At 41.4% G+C, this 20,695-nt stretch overlaps 1 protein-coding gene across 3 annotated transcripts in view; it reads right to left on the reverse strand.

The window, feature by feature from the left end:
* Positions 1 to 19,498: 19,498 nt before the first annotated feature.
* The window catches only part of LOC127809643 (uncharacterized), a 71,890-nt gene continuing 70,693 nt past the window's right edge, over positions 19,499 to 20,695 (reverse strand). Inside the window, exon 6 of one of the 3 annotated variants that reach the window (XR_008025182.1) lies at positions 19,499 to 19,818. Coding sequence is in view for 2 of the 3 variants with exons in the window: in XM_052348601.1 (XP_052204561.1) it covers positions 19,779 to 19,818 (40 nt within the window). In the remaining variant the exon portion in view is untranslated. The remainder of the gene's footprint in view (positions 19,819 to 20,695) is intronic. The other 2 variants (XM_052348601.1, XM_052348603.1) reach the window with 2 other exon arrangements.

A 20,695-nucleotide genomic window follows, 5' to 3' on the forward strand; every position in this document is an offset into this window, starting at 1 on the left:
AACAGCTGGGAAGAGCTAAAGACCTGCTTCCTAGCCCATTACGCTCCCTTGAAGCGCCACCAGAAGTCTTCCATGGCTCTGGTGAACATCAAGCAAAACCAGGGTGAATCCCTAAGGGATTTCGTGGCTAGATTTAATGAAGAGGCATTGAGCATTGACGAGTTCGATCAGCGGATCGCAATGGTGGCTCCCCAGAATGGCTTGAGGGTGGGACCATTCGCTCAGTCCTTGGCCAAGACTCCACCTCGTACTTTCATAGAAGCACTTACACAGGCTAATAAGTAAATTAATGCGGAAGAGATGATGAAGGTGAAGCGAGCTGAAAAACCAGACAAGAAAGAAAGAGAAAAAGAGATGAAAAAGTCGATGGTGGAACAGAAGATGGACTATCGCCCCTCCCGAGCTCCTGATCGCTTGGGCTTTGGGGGTGCCCATGGCAACCCGGTGAGTTATACTCCCCTCAACGCCAGTCGAGCAGAAATTTTACTGGCATTAGAGGATAAGGATTATCTGCGGCGTCCTCCACCGCTGAGGTCTCCACCCAACACTCGAAGCAAAAGAAAGTATTGTCGCTTCCACCACGACCATGGTCATGTTACAGAGGACTGCATCCAGTTAAAAGAAGAGATTCAGGAGCTTATCAACCGGGGTTACCTCCGAGATTTCGTTGGCCAAGAAGGCATGAGTTCGGGTAGAGTTGAGTCCAAGTCAGATAATAGGAGAAGGTCTCCTACTCGGGATCGCTTCCGAGAGCGAAGTTGGACACCATCCCAGAGAGAAGGAAAACAGCCCGCTAGGGATGGATGAGCTCCGAGACCTGTCGTAAATCTGAAGAGCCGCATTACTATGTACTATAACTGATGAGTCAACGCTAGGAGTTTCATGCCATGAGATCTGGTATTGCGACGGTTCGACGTAAGCCATCCTCGAGACGCGAATAAACTAACTCCGAATTGGGAATGACCGTACTGGGTGATAGAATCCTTAAGTCCAGGGGGTATATCGACTAGAAGACATGAAAAGCAAGTCCTTGAAGCATACTTGGAATGTCCAAAACTTAAGGAAGTTTTTTCAATGAGGAGGGGAATTCCTCGAACCTCTTTGTACTCTTTTTTTATACGACTAATGGTAAGACTTCGGATTCTCTCCATCTAATAGCAATCTCATGAAGGCCAACGCTTCGCCAAAGAAAAATCCAAGGGTTACGAGCCCTAGGCCGTCCCCAAAGGTGGACTAATGGCCACGGAAAAACTCATCCAAGGGTCACGAGCCTTAGACCGTCCCCAAATGTGGACTAATGGCTAAGGAAAAACTCTAGCCTAACACCCTCCTCTGTGAGGGAGTGGCTAAAATCCAAGGGTCACGAGCCCTAGGCCGTCCACAAGCCGAAGATGGACTAATGGCCAAGGAAAAACTCTAGCCCAACACCCTCATCCGTGAGGGAATGGCTAAAATCCAAGGGTCACGAGCCTTAGGCCGTCCACAAGCCGAAGATGGACTAATGGCCAAGGAAAAATTCTAGCCCAACACCCTCCTCCGCGAGGGAGTGGCTAAAATCTAAGGGTTACGAACCCTAGGCCGTCCCCAAAGGTAGACTAATGGCCAAGAAAAAAATTCAGAGCCCAACACCCTCTTTCGCGTGGAAATGGTGACAATCCAAGGGTCAATAGCCCTAGGTCGTCCCCAAGACAAAGAGGGACTAATGGCCGGAAGAAACTCAACACCCTCCTCCGTGAGGGAGTGACAAAAATCTAAGGGTCAAGTGCCCTAGACCGTCCACAAGCCAAAGATGGACTAATGGCCGGAAGAAACTCAACATCCTCCTTCGCGTGGGAGTGGCGACAATCCAAGGGTCAAGTACCCTAGGCCGTCCACAAGCCAAAAATGAACTAATGGCCGGAAGAAACTCAACACCCTCTTTCGCGTGGGAGTGGCGACAATCCAAGGGTCAAGAGCCCTAGGCTGTCCCCAAGACGAAGACGAACTAGTGGCTGGAAGGAAATCAACACCCTCACGGAAGTAGCTAAAATCCAAGGTTCAAGAGCCCTGACTCATTCTCGAATTAAAAGAATGCAGAAGGTTAGAGAAAAAAACCCACAGCTGGACACAAACCAAATGGAGCTCAATAGGCGCGACCTACCTTGGAAAATCCCGAGCCACACCTATGACAAAGAAAAGCCAAAGAAATGGGTTAGTCAAGTTAAGGCTTATTTTGTTATTATTAACAAAAAAAAAATACATATATATATATATATATATTTATATATATTAAAAAAAAGAAGAAGGCAAAAGCCCCAAGGGTCGGCCATGGCTGACCCAATGTGCGCCCATATATATATATATTTATATATGTAATAATATGTAATAAAAAAAAAAAGCAGGAAGCCGAAAGGGGCTCCCCAGGGGACCTCGGCCATGGCCGAGAAAGCTCGGCCCCACCAAGATCTGGCGGGGCCGAGGCTGCCTGGCCAGGCCGACCTTTGCCAGGCAAAGGCTTGCCTGCCGAGGAAGAAGATGACCTTTTAAAAAAAAAAAAAAAGCAATGGAAGAAATAAAAATAAAAATAAAAAAAGAGAGGAAAAAACTAACCTCAAGAGTTTGGGGCTTAGTTGTCTCATACTTAAAAATACTCTTGCACATCTCGAGAAAAATTTACAGTTAAATAGCCTCAGAAATTAAGTTACTCCTCGACCCAGCATGATTCTCAGCTCAGCTCAAGGAGTGGGGGGCAAGTGATGTGGCATTACCTAAAATTACCAGAATACCCCTACGCGTTAATAGTCTTGCTCACCACGTGGATTACCCGAAAGGCTAACACATGGCAAGTCAACAATCTTGTGCGGAATCCGAAAGATCCGGGCCGGTCCTCATCAGGTATAAAAAGTTCTATAGCTCTTACATTTATTACGACTTGCCTTTATTCTACTGATTTGAGCGTCGGAGTCCATCTCAGGGGACCCTAGCCCTGCCACTCCGTTGTCTTGCAGGTCCTATCACCGAGGTCCAATTCCTGAGGTCCATTCACAGAGGTGGCACGTGGTGGTCGGTCCCAAAAACCATCATCATTTACAATCTTATGGTTTATGCTTATAGTATACATTTACGCAGAATATATATATATATATATATATTACAATGTTGTTTAAGTCCCCTATTTCATGGCACAATATGAAATTGATCCCCCATATTGTAGAAGTTTGTTACCTAGCCCCTTATTCTATTGGACGTTTTCATTTTGCCCAACCGTGTGTTAGGTTTCATAGAACAAAACACAGTAGAAATTTAAAATATTTCAACCAATCAAACTCTTTGACCAATCATGAAACTCAAAAAAATAGGATCTAATTTACAAGTATATAATCTTTTATGAATATAAATTAAAAAATAATTAACCAACCTTTAATTGTTCGACAAGTGAAAAGTTGAATCTTTTTGTCTCGAGATGTCACCCACCCTCTATAAGTGAACCACACCAAAGAAGCAGCTCTATGAATGCCAACAAGAACGCCCCTTGGATCTTCTTTCACCAAGAACACAAGATCCACTGCCTTTTAGTAACTTGAAAACTCTTTTCAACTTCCTTGGAGGCAATTCCAACTTTTCTGAAAAGTTATTCCTTCAAGGCAAAGGTTATCCCTGAGTTTTATGTTCTTGAAGGATTATACACGAGTCCCTTGAATTTTCCTTCATTTAAATCAAATGCTTTTGTAACTTTTGAAGCATTTAAGTTTGGTGCATTTGTAAAATTTGTGGTTTTATCATCTAAGGATCTCATTGTTTGGTATCCAAATTTGCATTTCATTTCTCTTCTTAGGTTAGGGTTTCCACCTAGATTGTCTCCATTCTCTCTTAGGTGCCTTGTACCTTGGTTTAGGTTTTGTATTTTTCTTTGAAATTAATGTGGCTAAGGCTTTCTCAAAAGTATTATTTTCTACTAAAAGTTTGTTATTTTGAGATTTTAATATTTTATTTTCTTCTTGAAGTTTGATCACAAGATCATCAACCTTGTTTTTACTTTCTTTCTTTAAGTGTTGAGTTCTTTCTTCTAACTTCTTTAATTCATCTCTTAATTTATCCTTTTCTTCGTTGTGAGATTTGTTAGAAGTTTTTAGCTCTTTCTTAATAGATTGATATTTTCTATAAAGTTCTTCAAAGGCTTCTTAGAGTTTTTCAAGCTCCATGTTTTCTTCTTCTTCTATAGCCATAAAACACACGTGTCTTCTCTTCATTTACTTTTAGGACTAAGGTTTTTTTTATCCTTCTTACCCTTTGTGTCTTCATTCATATTTTTTAAAACCAGTTCATGAGTTAATAAAGTCCCCATGAGCTCTTCCATTGTTAACTCTTTGAGATTTCTTGCTTGGGATATTGCAATCACTAAAGGCTGTCAATCTAAGAATAGAGATTTAAGAATTTTCTTAACTTGATCTATTTCTGAAATAATTTTTTCTAACATTTTAAGATTGTTTATAATCTTTTGAAATCTACCATTCATTTGACTAATGTTTTCACTTTGAAGCAATTTAAATTCTTTTATTTATTGTGACATTAATAGATTAAATTTTGTGTCCTTTATTTGATCAGTTCCTTTATAAACTACTTCTAGTTTTCTCCATATTTCATGAGATGTGGAGCAAGCTGAGAGGTTTTCATACTCACAGGGGGAATTGAACAAAAAATTATATACTTAGCTTTATGAGCCATTTGTTGTTTTTTAATGTCTTCTTCATTCCATTATTCTTCTTTAGTTAGTAAATCTTCCAAAGTTAGTAATCTATTGAAAACAAGTAGGATTCCATCCTCATCTTCCAATATGCATAATTTGTTCCATCAAAGAATGATGATCTAGAGGGTGATAATCATTCGGTTATAGCTTGGTTAGAGAATGAGACTAGACTGTGCGGGCCCAATCTTGGCCTATCTCATGACCCAGTCTCGGTCCATCCCTCATGGCCCAACTCTCCTGGCCCAATCTTGGCTTGACCTTGGCCCTACGCCAGCCTGCAGCAGCATCATTGCAGCCCCCATACTGGGTATCCGCGCACCTACTTAAATCTCATCCTCATTAATAGAGGATCTCATACACATTAATGAGGGTTCTGTCGACACCATGATGCCACCTGGGAACCCCCACCGGCACTTGATACTCAGTCCCATCACTTATAAATGCACGAGGCATACATGCAGGAGGACGTCTCTTCCTCCTCCTATATCAATCAGCTATTTTTAGAGCCAAGCTATATTCTGCTCTCTGACCTATCGATACACTCCCATTTCTTTACTCTCTCACTCACTTGAGCGTTGCAGTGCTTGCAGGTGCCAACAGCCCCCCGGATGGACCCATTACCGAAGCCTACTCACTGTCGTTGCGATCCCATCTCCTATTGCTCTCTTTGGTCAGGAAGGAACATCTTCGCAAGGTAATGTCGGCAGACAATACCGAAAAGAAGCTAAGAAAAATGGCTTGACACCCTGTGATCTACTTCACGAACAAAGACTTCAAGGGCATTGATAAAAACCTCATTGACCCCATGGTAATCTCTGTCATTGCCGCAAACTTTCTTGTAAAGAAAGTCCTCATGAATCAAGGTAGCTCAACCGGCCTATTATACCTGTCAACTCTAACAAAGATGGGTATCCTCGAAAAGCAGTTAAGGCCATTCCACGGGAACTTGATTGGATTTTTTGGAGAGCATATAGGCGTCAAGGGTTACATCGACCTGCTAACTTCATTTAGAACCCCCCTTTATCAAAAAAATCACCATCTGGTACTTGGTCGTGGATTGCCAGACACCATACAACGTGCTCCTCGGCCTACCCTCTCTCAACTTCTTGGGTGTAATAGTATCCACCCCCCACTTGGCCATGAAATTCTCGGTGTCAGATACCAAGGTTGGGGTCGTTCACGCCGACCAAAAGGAGGCTCGGTAGTGTTACCACGATAGCCTCAAGGCCCGAAGCCCGAAGCCGGCAAAAATGACAAGGGAAATTAGGCCTCTAAAAATAGCAGCTAAATAGCAAGTGCCAGCAACCAAGCTCCACTCCCCAGCATACACATGGCGGAGATAGGTCCACAAAGCAAACAGTTAGATAGTCGTCCCCCAAAATAGGTCGTCTATGCTGACTCCACCTCACTGAGCCACTAGCAACCTCAGCGGCGGAGCTTACCACTTGGCTGAGCCTTCAGAAAAACCCCTAGCCCAGATCATAGAATGCGAACAGCTTGCAGAAATACTATAGCTAAGCAATTGCTTTCTTGTATCATTCAATTACAAATACACTTTATTTAATCAAGACACTTGTTTCCCCTTATTTCTTATTATGTCCTCACATGGTAGACCTCAGACTCTCTCGTTGTAGCCCTGCCTTCATGTCACCCCGGTCTCAACCTACCTTGTATCAAACAAGCACAAAACAGAAATAGACCTTGGATCACCTCAGTCTCGCTCGACTAACTAAATACAAGGTGCCCAAGAATTCCCCATTTTATCACTTAATAATTTATCCCAGTGTTAATAGACCAGGAGTTACCTCAGCCTCGCCAAAGTCCTGCCCTAGGCCCAGCAAACCTAGTCACCTCATCTCACCTAGCACTTATGCCGATGAGGATAAATATCCAAACGTGACACTGGCAAAATCAAGGGAAGCCACAAGGTACTCTGAAATCCCTAATTTTTACTACCCATAATTCATTTAATGCGAGTATTAGCAACACAGGACCTGGAACCAGACTTGGTCCTCCTTTAAACCGTGCTTGGGACCAAGACCGACATGGTCAGTCTGCCCTGCGCAGACCTCAGGCACAACTTTGTCACTGCTCTAGGGTCTCGAGCCTGCCTCAGCCCTATCAAGCCATGCCTTGTATCAGACAGGTGCATAGGACCTTGAGCCAGACTCGGTCCTCTTTTAAACCGTGCTTGGGACCAGACCGACATGGTCAGTCTGCCCCGCGCGGACCTTAGGCATAACCCCGTCACTGTTCTAGGGCCTCGAGCCTGCCTCGGCCTTATCAAGCCATGCCTTATATTAGATAGGCGCACATGACCTCGAGCTAGACTCAATCCTTCTTTAAATCATGCTCGGGACCCAAACCAACATGGCTAGTCTGCCCCACGTAGACCTCGGGCACAACCTTATCATTGCTCTAGGGCCTTGAGCCTGCCTCGGCCCTATTAAGCTACACCTTGTATCAGATAGGCGCACAGGACCTTAAGCCAGACTCGGTCCTCCTTTAAATCGTGCTTGGGATCGAGACCGACATGGTCAGTTTGCCCCGCGCAGACCTTGGGCACAACCTTGTCATTGCTCTAGGGCCTCGGGCCTGTCTCAGCCCTATCGAGCAACGCCTTGTATCAGACAGGCGCACACAATCTCGAGCCAGCCTCGGTCCAACATTAAATTCGTGCCTTGTATCAAATAAGCACGCCAGACCCCATGCCTTATATCAAACACAGGGCCAGGAATACTAAGAGATGTTATCACCAAAAAAGAGCATGCAAGACAAAACATAAAACAAGGTACCTAGAAGACACCTACATTTCATTACGAAACTTACATTTCATCACAAGATTCATATCTGTAGTAATTTTATATTACACTCGCCTATCATACTACAACCACTACAAGGCACAAACGTCGAGGGCGGCCTAAAAGCATGCCCGAAGTAAAAGCAAGGCCAAGAAGCAGTCGCTGCGGGACGTGCTCCCCTATAATCATCAGTAACAGCTTTCCCCGTAGGCCGCTTGGCAAAAGCTGAAACTTTTTTTGTACCGTCGGACTTCCTGTCCCCAACAAAGGGGTCGGATTCTGTCGGTCTGGCAATTGCTCCCGAAGAAAATCCAAGAAGGCCTAGCGCCTGTGCGAGTGAAGATCTCCCACTTTCAAACTTGGAGCAGTCGAGTGACCCCCAGTGTCTAGCTTGATGATGCCAGTGACAAGCATCGAAATAGTTAGACGTTGGAGCACGGTGCCCCCCCCCCCCCAAGAGGCAAACTCCAAGAAAGCCATATCACCCATTCTAGATACACCGTGCCTCCCCCATCCTAGTACTGTTCTCGCTAAAGCACGCTTAACTTCAGACTTCTCGGCCCTCGCTGCGCCAATTTTAGCTCCATCCGCGATCCTACTGGTAGAAGCGCCCCTTTCGAATAAAGAACCCCCACTGTAAACCATCGGCCTTATTTCCCCAACTTCCTAGAGCTAGGGCACAAAACGAGCGTTTACATTGGAAGAAACCAAGGGCTTTCCTCCCCTCTTTTATAGACATGGTCACCCAACGATCAAAAGACCCTCACTGTCTCCTAAAAATCAATACGATTAGACTTCAAAAATCTTGCCATCAGTATAATCTACCCCCGCCTCGAAAATCGAAAGGTTGCCCCCACTATAGCCGATCAACCCTCTTCATGCGCTAAATAGAAAACCCTGACGAAACGTCTCGCAAAGAGTAGCACGCCTGATGCCTCCACCAAAATATTGCCTCATTTATAACCTTAAATCCTGTGCTACACGCATAATTCCCTTGCACTCCTTCAATACCATGGAACTGAGTCGACAAACGCTTCTTTTTCGAGCTTTAAGACCAGGCACTAGCCCCAGCGTTGGGATCACCACGTTAGCGCCTAAGGGCCCTAACCCAGCCATGAAAAGCACAATAAACCAAGCCTGAGCAAAGGATAGTATCCCGAACAACAAGAAAGCCTTTTATTTCATTAGCAAAGTCAACAAGCGGTAATGTTACAAAACCTAGTAAAACCTGGCTGCCAAAATCACTATAAAACCTACACTACTACAAGGTAGGAAAATAGAAAAAGTAAACTCAACTCAGCCCGAGGCCTAGACGACGTCGGTAGCACCCTCCTCAAACACGATGTGCCTCGGCACCCGAAATTCCCCTTGAAGTCTTGAGGGTACTCTCCCCTTCGGACGAATCAACAAATCGACCATCCTCGACCCTCATAAAGGGCTTACAAAGCTGCAGGTCTAGACCCGAAAACAAAGTCTTAACATGGAGTAAGGCTTTCTCATAACCCTCCAACTACCCATCTACAGCCTCCACCATTTGAGCCCTACCAGCCTCTACTTCCACTTGAGCGATCCCAAGTGCAGCTCGTAGATGGGCAACCTCTGCCCTTGAATGATGAAGCTCCAACTTATAGCATCATCGCACTGGCTACCGAGTCGACCTATGACCTCATGGCAGTGAACCAGTGACGCCTCCGCTCTTTCTAGCCGTTGGCTCAAGCCGGCCATCACCCTAGCTACTGCATCCCCCAACTTTCTTTTTGAAACCTCTTAAACCTATTTTATCTCCTCTCGATGCAACTGCTCGAGATCAGCTATCTCTATTCGGAACCTAAACTCTAGTGCACGACATTCTGCCACTACCCCCAGAGCCCGATCCTCCACCCGGCGATATGCCTCCCATCGATCCCCTAAAGTAGATGGGTCAGACATGCCCACAGATGGTGTGCCAGATGGCCTAACCCCTCTAGAGTCCAGTAAGCGTTTCCTGATCGACCATCTATCTTGGTCAAATCCTAATGACAATCCAACTCTCCAAAACTGGTGTATATAGCAAATTACCCACACTTCCATTCTCTAGCTCAAATGCTTGTTTCTTGAGCATCCGACCTGGGGGGCTGGGGACCGTTCGGGCCTAATCTCGGCCCATCTCTTGACCCAATTTGGCCCATCTCATGGCCCAATCCCGGCCTAACTCTCTCGGCCCTGACCCTACGTCAGCCTACAACAACATCATTACAGCCCCCATACTGGGTATCTGCGCACATGCTTAAATCCCATCCTCATTAATGGTGGATCCCATCCACATTAATGAGGGTCTCATCGACACCATGCTGCCATCAGGGAACCCCTACTTGCAAACGCACACGCATACATGTAGGAGGACGTCTCCTTCTCCTATATCAACCAACTCTTTTCAGAGCCAAGGTATGTTCTTCTCTCTGACCAATCGATATTGTAATACCCAGTATTTAATATCAAAGGTATTTTTGGAAATTGTGGGGTCAAAATAGAATTTATCAAAGTTTCGAGACAATATGTAATATCCAAAACATGAACGAAAGACAAGTGTCCATGTCAAGGAAGGTAAAATTTCCCAAATAAGTAGAATTTGACAAAATCAAGAGATTCGCAAAGGTTTAAGGTCAAAAACACTCGATTAGGAGCATCCGGGCCAAAGTAAAGAAAATATAAATTGCACCAGGGAGGTCAAAACGACGAAGTTTTTGGAAATTCTTGAGGGAAATGGAAATTTTGGAACTTATAGGACATAGTGGAATTATTAGAAAGTCTAGGGGTATCAAGAAAGGGGCAAAGCGCATTTGGAATTTTCTTGGGGGGCAAAAGTGCAAAAAAACCAAACTTGTAGGTGGAAAACTGATCGGTCGCACTGTGGCAGTCGACTAGCCGCCCTAGGCATCGGGAAGGTCACCTGAAGGCTCAGGGATAGCCTCTAGGTGATGATGAGGTGAGTGGGAGTGGCCATTGGCCGAGCACGACAGTAATGTAGCCAAAATTAATGGCGGAGGTGACCGAGGGTTTGGCTGATTTATTTAAGGGAGTTTTCTCATGATGTAGGGCTATATGAATCTTTTAGAAGCTAGATTTTTGGCTTAAGGGATAAGAACAACAGAGATTTGGTGGATTTTGGCGCGAGAAATGGTTATAAATAGGGGTTAAAGGCCGAAAGTTCAAAATCAAAAAATTGAAGAAATTACTCTCGTTTTAGCTTGAATCGAGCCTCATGGATAAAGGGCTTTTGTTCTTTGAGTTGTGGGAAGCGTTTCTGGAGAATTTGGGAGAGTTTGGCATATGTTTCATGGGGTTTTAAGAAGCTGGCCAGAAAATTGGGAGTCGCCGAAACTGCACCTGCAACCGGCCATTAAGGCCCTTTTCGGTGGGTTTTTTTCAACATGTAAGGGGTCCATTAGGGTCCCCTCAAGGAGAGCTTCAAGCCCTTATAATCTATTTAGCTGTTGAAGGTCATCGCCGATGGTTGTTTCCTGGAGAAGACAAGACGCGTGGATGCACGCGCGGACTTTAGTCTCAGGCTACTCACCCAGCGCGTGAGGGCGTGTGACGCACAATTTTTTCCTAAAATTAATTTTAATATTTTGTAAAATTATTTTAGGGGTGTTTATGCAAAAAATATTTGGAGAAACTAGGTGTTAGGTATTTATTATGAATTTTCGAATGAAAGAAATGTTTGAAAAAATAGAGAAAAATAAGGAAAATTGAGAAAATTATGGGAAAAATAGGAATATTGATTTCCATAGACATAATGGTAAACGTGAGCCAATTTGACTATTAGAGGGAAAGATTGCACGATTTTGAGATGCGACACGCTTTTCGAGGCAAAAATTGGCTTTTTCCTAATTAAGGTGAGTGGTTCGATTCCAGTCTTACCATTTCTTTTGAAAGTGTTTTGGTGTTTGTGTAGTGGGTTCAGGTGAGAGATTTTACCCTTCCGAGCTTAGGATTACATGTGTTTAGGACTAGTTCCAACGAGTGGTTATTCCCTCCAGAACTTAGGATGTATTGTGTAGGCAATTTACTTATGTATTTGTGGCATTGTATGCATATTGATCATATGGAATATTGCATCAACTATTTTACTTATGAAAGAGTCAGTGCATGGCATGTGATTTTTCATATCATCGTGGTGTTGATTTTGTGTCGTTGTTATGTCCGTGGGGGACGAGATGGTGTTTTCTTGAGAATGGGGTAAGGTTAATCCCGGTGAGCGGGTGACGTGGAAGGGCACCTGAGGATTAAGTATGTCGCGACAAGGTCAATCCCAATGGTGTGTGGAACGGTTTACACGGGAGATTGAGTATGTCAGGGAAATTTCTCAAGTTAGACATGTTGCATGTTGTCGTTATCCGTATATGCCATGCTCGTGTGTTATTCATGCATTTAGTAAACTGTATCATGCCATGACTTAGATTTTTAATCATCTAATCTGGGTTATGCCCCTGGAACATTCAACGTTCCAGCCAGGGGCTGCTGCAAAGGTGAGGACATGGCCAATTGAGGGCTAACGGTATTTAGCGTGATAGCTGTTGTATTATTTTGAGGCAGTAGTATTTATTTTGATATATGTGTGAACGGTCGCATGATAGTGTTGTTATCATTTTGTAGCATTGTAATACGTATTATGATGTGGAAACACTATGTAAGAATCTCATGGTAGGCCACGATATTTTGATGTTATTATATCCGCTACGTAATATTATGGCTCGTTTAGTTTAAGATTATTGATCTTGTTAGTTAAACAGGTGAGACTGGAGTTTCGGGATCTTGTGTGCATGTGAAGTTTGTACTTGAAATCACCGCGGGTGCCGGCCTGTGTGAGCATGTGACGATTGTTCTTTGAATCGTTGTATGGCACGGGTATGTTATAGCATGTGAAGATTGTTCTTGATGCACTGCTCACAGTGAACTTGAAAAAAAAAAAAAAGATTCCAGTGAATTTCCTTATAGTGACGCGCCCGTGTAAGGCGAGGTGTTACAGATATATTGCCATTTCTTTACTCTTTCACTCACTCATGCGTCGGAGTGCTTGCAAGTGCCAGCCACCCCCCGGACAGACCTGTCGCTGAAGCCCTCTCCCTCCCATTGCGATCCCGTCTCCAACTACTCCCTTTGGTTAGGAAAGAACAAAGACCATTTTAGATCTCTTATAAGTTGAAGATTTGGTTTAAGAATTCAACAATTTTAGAATTTTTCTTTGATATCAATTGATGGTCCTTTCGGGAATGACCACACAAGAGAAGGGATGAATTGAGTGATTAAATTTTATCAATTTTAAGGAAAATTCTTGATTAACGATTTATAGAAAATATATTTGCTAAATATGTATAAGTGATGTTTAAGATTATAATATTACAAACCACAAGATAGTTAGGGGTGTGCATTTTTTCAATTCAACCGAATCGACCGAACCGGTCAGTTTGGTTTAGTTAATTAAGTAGCTAAAAATTGATTCGATTATATTTATAAATTTTTTTGGATATTTCGATTAACCGAAATAACCAAATTCGTCATCCACCGCCCACTGTTTTTCCTTTACTGCCCATGGTTTTACTTTTACTGCCCACTGTTTCCCCCCCGCCCCCACACACAAACTTCTTCTCTCTCTTCCTCACATCGCCCATGGTTTACTCTCCCCCCCCCCCTATGTGACCTTGACACTCTCTGGTTCCCCCCACCTCCTACCCCCTGAAACTTCTCTCTTCTTCACCCCAAACCTCTCAGCCTCATGACATCGGATGTCATTTCTCTCTCTCGCGCGCGCACGCGTTAATCGATCCGTCGCCCCCTCCCTCCGACCTTGTAACACCCGGTGTAACTGGTGTTAAGAGAATAGGAAAGGAAGTAAGTAAACTTCCAAAAATGCCCTTGAGGAAGTGATGATCCTTGAGATTGAGAATGCCCATGAGAAGGGTAATTTGGTAATTTGGATAGAGAAATCCAATAAAAGGGTATTTCGATAAATTAAAAATAATTCCTATGTGGAATTAGGTGTATAAGTGAATAAAAATCCCAATTTGATATTTATGAGGAGATATGTGGGATTAATAAATTCACAAAGAGTATTTGGGAAATTTGGAATTTAATTCCATAAAGGAAATTTAATTTTGAAAATAGGGAAAATGGTGGATATTAAATTATTTGAGGAGAATAATTATATTTTCCCTAAGTTGTGAATTAATGTGGTAATGCCACTTGGAGAGATGAGATTAAACTTGGAAGCCAAGGTTGGTGTCATGTTGTGACACTTGGCATTTTGTGGTTCAAGTATAAATGAGAGATTTAATTAAATGCAAAAAGAAAGGATAATTGGTCTTTCAAGCATTTAATAAGAGACATTATGGTGTTGGATTAAAGAAAATCCAAATGAAATGGAAAAATAGTCACCATTAATGTTTGAAATTATGGTGAATTAAATAAATGGAATGGAAAATGGGAAAATGGTCACCCATTAATGTTTGGAAAATGGTGGGATTTATTTAAATGGAAAATGAGGGATTTATGTCTTTCAAGTGGTCTCTCATGTGATGGTGGAAATCAGTCCCATTAAATTTAAATGGGAAAGAAATGATATTTCAAGGGATGAGATTAATTATTGAAATGGGAAAGTGATCCAAGGGTTGCCACTAAATCTTGGAAGTTGGCATGGATTGCCAAATGGGTGGAAAGATTTTTAAAGAGAAATGATTGGAAGGTGGAGATTTAATCTCCAAATTAAATCAAAGGCTAGGATTAAAACCTAGCAAAGCACATGGATTGTGCTTCCTTTGGATGGCTAAGATGTTGTCTTGTAAAGTGAGAAAAGATTCAATGGTGGATTTTAAGCAAGACTTAATGCCATGGATTGTGTTAGTTTGAAGGGTGAAGATTTATTCTCACCAAATAAATCTAATGGCTAGGATGCATTATTGAAATATGGGAAATCTAGTATAAAAAGGCAAGTGTGGGAGACTTGTCTCCCTTTTGGCCATTTGTAGAAATGAAGAAGGAAAAGGAAGGAAGAAGGAAGAAGTCTTCCATTGTTTAGAGAAAAAGAAAGAGAAGGAAAGAGAGAAGAAGAGAAGGAAATCAAGTAAGTGCATTCTTCTTTCTTTATTTAGTGATCTTTTATGCAAAGAGAGTGAATTTCCTTGTTTGAATGCCATCTTAGATGGGAAGAAATGAAGATAGGAGCTCTCTTGAGAAGAGGAATTAAAGCTTCAAAGAGAAGAATGTTAAGATAAGGGATGGCCCCATGTGGAGGAGGCCTTGCATTGCATTGTAAGTAGGTTGCATAAATTTTTATGTATCTCTTTGCATGCTTTATTTGTTCATGAGACCTATGGCCATGGGGGTGGGTGGGAAAGAAATGGTAGGTTAATGCCTCAAACCATGTTGGGTTGTAAGGATGGAATGACCTAACCATACTTGCATGCATTTGCCATTACATAGACTTGTTATGCTTGTATTTACTTTGCATATGCACCCTTATTGAGCTTTTGAGCTCATGAGGTTTGTTGAACCTCTTTGTAGGTGTTGAAAGCCTCATGGGAAAGGTGAAAGTGGGAGAGAAATGGCTATGAATGGGGAAGGCTAAAGTTGTGTAGCCTATGTATTTTGGTTGAAATGTAAAATAAATTATGTTTCATTTTAGTTTCATGTGTATGAACCTCCATGAATGAGGTTAGATGTAGTATTTTCCACTTCATTGTGTAAGCTTTATGGAAGAAGGAAATGGATATTTTCTTGTAAGCTTTTGTTGCAAATTAGTGGATGGTTGATGTATGTTATGGAAACATTAAGAGCATGGTTCAAGCCTTGATTTTGGAGAAATAGAGGCTAAAAATTGAAGGAAAATGAAGTTTATTTATTCATTTTAATTTCTGGAAATTTTGGGTTAGGAGGCCCAAGAAGAAGAGAAAAAAAAAAAGAATAGAAGTGAAGGAGCAGCCAGCAGCTGGCTGCTGCAGCAGGCCGCAAGGCGGCCGCACCCGCAGTCGCGCGCGCAAGCGAGCGCACGGGCTGCCGCTGGTGGCATGCGCGGCTAGAGGCCAGCGGGGCCCCGTGCGGGCCAGCGGGCCCCGCTGGCCAATTTTTTTAAAAAAATTGACAAAATTGTGGAATTTTGGGGCATTTCTTAATTGAATTTGGGCCTCGGAGGAATTTTCAAATAAAGGGATTTTTCGGGCATTTTGGAGATTAATGCCGAAATTTGAAAAATTTGAAAATGATGAGTTTTCCTCCAAAATTGGTGATTGATCAATGGATTGGTTTAAATGGTGATTTTTGGAGCCCGATAAAAATTCTTGGTCGGAAAATAATTAAACTCAAATGAGAAAATAATGATTGGGCGTTTTCGCGAGATTTCTTTTAAACCAAAAGCGGTGTGGTTTAAAGCCCAATTCTGCTAGTAAATCCTGGGGTTTTAAGGGAAGGGAAGGACGAGCCTAGTTCCCACCTAGGGCGTTTCTTCTTGAAACGTGGTCCACCCTTCATCAAAAGACCGGGCAGGTGGACAATTCGGGTAATTGTTCATGAGTAACACCCGTAAGTGGGAGCGGGGCGTTACAGACCTCACCAGTGGTCCATCGTTTCCCTCTTATCAGTCGGCCTCTCGGTCCTCGTTCTCATGACCTTTCTTTTTCTCTCTCTCTTGATCTCGATCTCACTGCCTCACCTTTGTCACCCCCTCCCTCCACCTGGCGAAAGTCGCCTCCCTCTCGCCGCCTCACGACAGTCTCTCTCTATCTCATGGCCGCATGACAGTCAAAGATGAAGGGCTATTTGGGCCTTTGGCCAAGCGAAGGGCCGAACCGAATAAGGGCTGGCCATTCGTCTTTGTCTCCGGCTTCCTATGCAGAGGCCGACACCACCCCAGTTGCATCTATCTCCCTCCGATCATGCTCGCCCATTCGATAAGTTTTAGTGAAGTTCAGTTATACCGGTTATTTCAGTTTCGATTTTTCGGTTAGCGTACCCTATCGGTTCGGTTCGGCTCGGTTAGTAGACTATGATCAGTTCGGTTCGGTTGGTAAAAAAGTTGACAGTGATCGGTTATAACCGAATGCTCTCCCCTAGATATAATAAGACAAGTAAAAAGGATATAACAAACAATGCACGATATATAATGGTTCGGTGTATCTCACACATCTAATCTACTCTCCCAAAATCTAACCACCCTTAGGGTTCCACTAAATCCAACAACTACACCAAAGTTTCCACACTAGCTCACCTTGAAAACTATATACAAACACCTAGATTTTAAGGATTCTAGGCAGCCAACACAATCCATAATAAGTTTAATAAATACAACACTTGTCCACACTAGGACAAAAATGAATCAACAAATCACACCAATAATACAAGGCAATGAAATACAAATAAATCAATAACCTCGGTTTGATGGAGAAATTTGGGTTTGACTTGAGAAACTTTTCTCCAATTGCCTTGAGCCTCTTTGATGGATGAGCAATGAAGTTTTGAGAGCCTTTTGGATTGCTTGGTTAGTGCTTGAGAGCTTTTAGAGAGTTGGTGAAGGCTTTAAATGTTCAAGAGTGCTAAATTTTTTCTTCATTTTGAGCACCAACTATATATAGGCACAGCTAGACGACTTGCATAACGTTTAAAAATTTAACCGTTGGGCTTAGGCAGTTGACTTTCCTAAAGCAGGAGTCAACTGTCATTTGAATGGGAGTCAACTTCCTCCAAGTAGGAATAGACTGTCCAAGAATAACTCTCAGCCAGATCGACTCTACATAACATACTCTAGACTAGGTCGACTCTGGTTTTGCCAAAGTTAAGTTTGGCACATCAGGAGTCGATTTCCATGGCTGGGAGTTAACTTCAATGGAAAATGACAATTTTGATAACAAATATATTATGAAAAAATATTTTATAATTTAATCAAAAATAATTAAGGGCTACAATTTATATTTTATTTAAAATATTATTTTTATTAATCATCAAAATTTGATTAAAGGTTAAACGGAACAAGTTGACTCAACACAAAGGTGTGTGTGGGGGGGGGGGGGGGGGGGGGAAGAGATCGTAGAAGATAAAAGATCAATGGGTATTTATAGGCATCTATTATGGGTGGGACAGATGGCACATGCACACTGGGCGATGCGACTCTTCCGGTCGCATGCATGCTCAGAGGAACATGGGTGAAAACCCCCATTCCCCAGCTGCTCGCCTTTGGGGAAAGGTCCCCAAATAAAGGAGAACCTTCGGAGGTTGGACTCTTCGTAAGGTGATGAAGGATGAGATCTTATCTGTTTTCGCGTGATCCAAAGGGTCATCAGAGGCTTAACTGGGTGCTCAGGAGGCTAAAGAGTCTCCCAAAGATGCTCACATGAATGACCCTCTGGATACCTGTGCATATGCCCCGAAAGACCATGCACAATGCCAGGTCGGGTGCCTAAGAGGTCACTAGCAATGCTGATGATAAACTCCTCAAGACTTGGCCCATTTTGCCTTTTTGTCGATAGAACTCTTTTTTCTCGATCCGACACTTCACTAGGGAAATCTTTCCCGAAGGCAGGGCTACAACAAGTTGTGATTTCTCCTGTATTGCCAACTTAACATCATTTTATTTTTGTAAATACCAAGTATACCCTTATTACTCTCTCCAATGTCTATTTCAGTTTTCATATCTATCTCTCGCCTTTGACAAAACTAGCCGTCAACTTTCTCTTTATAATGAAACTCAAGTCATCGATGACCAACATTGTAAAGGAGAAAGGATGCAAGCCATTAAACAAAAAAACAAAAAAAAATCAAAAAAGGATTGAAGTTGAAAATGAAGGCAATAAGAATGACACAAAGAAGACAAAAAAAAAAAAAAAAAAATTCCATCAACACAATAGTATTAGGTTTCATATAGGTATACTACGATTCTTAAGGAAAGTAAGGGATTCAATTTAAATGTGGTACTATGATTTGAGGCTATTTTTATTCTTCTCTCTCCCACTAAAATGACCCATTGTTGTTCATCATCATTGAACTCATCAGCCATCAAGGTTGCAAAGGCCCCAAATCTCATCAGCAAACCTAGAAAAATCTAAGTTTCTAACTTAGATTGTCCCAATAATGGTGGCGCCATCGGTTTTTTTTTTTATAAAATAAAAAAGGAGAATGAAAAAGGAGAAATGCGATAGAGAATGAATCAATAATGGTAGCGCCATCATTTTTTATCCTTTTTATTTCACAGCAAGGGAGTTTTTTTTCCTATTTTTAAAAGTGAGGGTAACTGTTGCAATTAAGCCAAACTACAAGACTAGTTATTACAATTTTCTCTAAAAATTGATTCTATACTTGATTGAAATCTCATATTTTCTATTTAGACCACAAGAAAAACAATTTTTTTATGAAAATAATTAAAAAATTATCTCAAAAATGTTTTAAAATATTATTGTAAAACTTGCAAGACAACTCAAATGAATTTATGAGTCATGTAATTTTAAATAAGTCAACTAACTTATAAACTCTAATTTTCGTAAAATCAAAATTGACTAACAATTTAATACTGTAAATTCGATAAATCTAATAATAAACTCAATAAATTCAGTGATAAATTTGATAAACTAAGTAAACTTTGAAATTTATATTAAATATAAATTAATATTTAAAATTTTAATTATGGATGAAAAATGACAAAGGATGAATTTAATATTTAAAAAATTTATATTATTTAATATTTTTAAAATTAATAGATGAAATTATTTTAAAATAAATACATGTTTTTATTCATAAAAAATACAATTGTAAATTATAATAATCATATTAATAAATAATATTAATTATTTTTTATAAAATTATATTTATATATATTAAAGAATATTTTCAATTGTCTTTAAATTCTTATGATTTTAATATCTGCTTTTGAGATTCAATTTTATAGACTATTCTTCAATTTCACTTAATATTTTGATTTTAACAACCTTATTTAGAAATAATTAGTATACAATATATAAATATTTAGTGACTTAAGAACCAAAAGTTAGTATTTTCTTTAAGTTGAACAAATATGTGACTACCAATGTAAGCGTCCCTCTCTTGATCCTCGCAATGTGAGGACTATTGGCATGCGCCCATTTACACTGTCAGCCTCTACTCCAAACTTGAGCTACAATAATAATAATAAAAAAAGAAGTGCCCAAGCCTGAACCTCAAATCTTTTATAACTCCATTTCCCAATCATAAGGAGGACATCATCGGACCATGGGAGTCTGCCAACTAAGAAGCTACTTTATTCCCAGCAAATCCTTCACTCTCTGTTTCTTACTGCAAATATAAGAAAATATCATTTGGTTATATTTTGCCAAAAAAATATAAGTAACAAGTAGAATTTGGTATTAATTAAAACACATGTTGATATGAAGTACAGGGCAACGCAGTGACAAACAACATACAATTTCTGTCTTCACGAAACAATTTTTAAGTCATTCAGGGTGGCATCCATTTGGAACCTTCATACAAACACTATTTGGGTAAATGGCTACAAAAATATGATTTGGAAGATGCGGACTTGGCTTCTAACACAAGGAATTGGAGATTGGAGGACTAGATGATTCTTAGGGTGGTTGGTTTATGAAAGGGGGCCAAATGGGGGTACGGGTTCTGTGGTGCATGATTTCTCATGGGCAACGAGGGGAAGAATCTAGGACGAATGTGGCGTGGTGTGTATCCCTCCAATAGACGTATTTACTTTTAATCCACAGTGAATATGAATGCTTTGAGGTCATATATAAGGACAATTGATTCTGGAATTATCTAGGAGCCCTATTTTGTTCAGGAAGTTGAAAACAGGTAATTGTCCAGTGGTAGTCTCCTTACACTATTTCTGATGCTATGTTAGTGTAGGTATCTGGGGATCTGCTAATGAGGTAGCTTGGCCATGGTGGGAGGTTCTTCATTTAACTCTTCAATTCCAGTTGTCGGATGTGTAGACATAACTTCTTTTTCAGGACAGAGCATGTGGAAAGCACGGGGTTCCTTTGTTAATGAAGTCACCTGGATGCTAGCATACCAAAGACATGGCATGATTCTTTCTAACTAGTATAGTATGCATCGGAAAGGAGAGGTGTTGGCGGATAATATTTTTGTCACATCGTGGCCTAGGATTGAGAGAGTATATTCTTTTCACAATTAGTCCGTTCAT

Source organism: Diospyros lotus, chromosome 9 (assembly GCF_014633365.1).
Source record: "Diospyros lotus cultivar Yz01 chromosome 9, ASM1463336v1, whole genome shotgun sequence".
Classification (NCBI taxonomy): Eukaryota; Viridiplantae; Streptophyta; class Magnoliopsida; order Ericales; family Ebenaceae; genus Diospyros; species Diospyros lotus.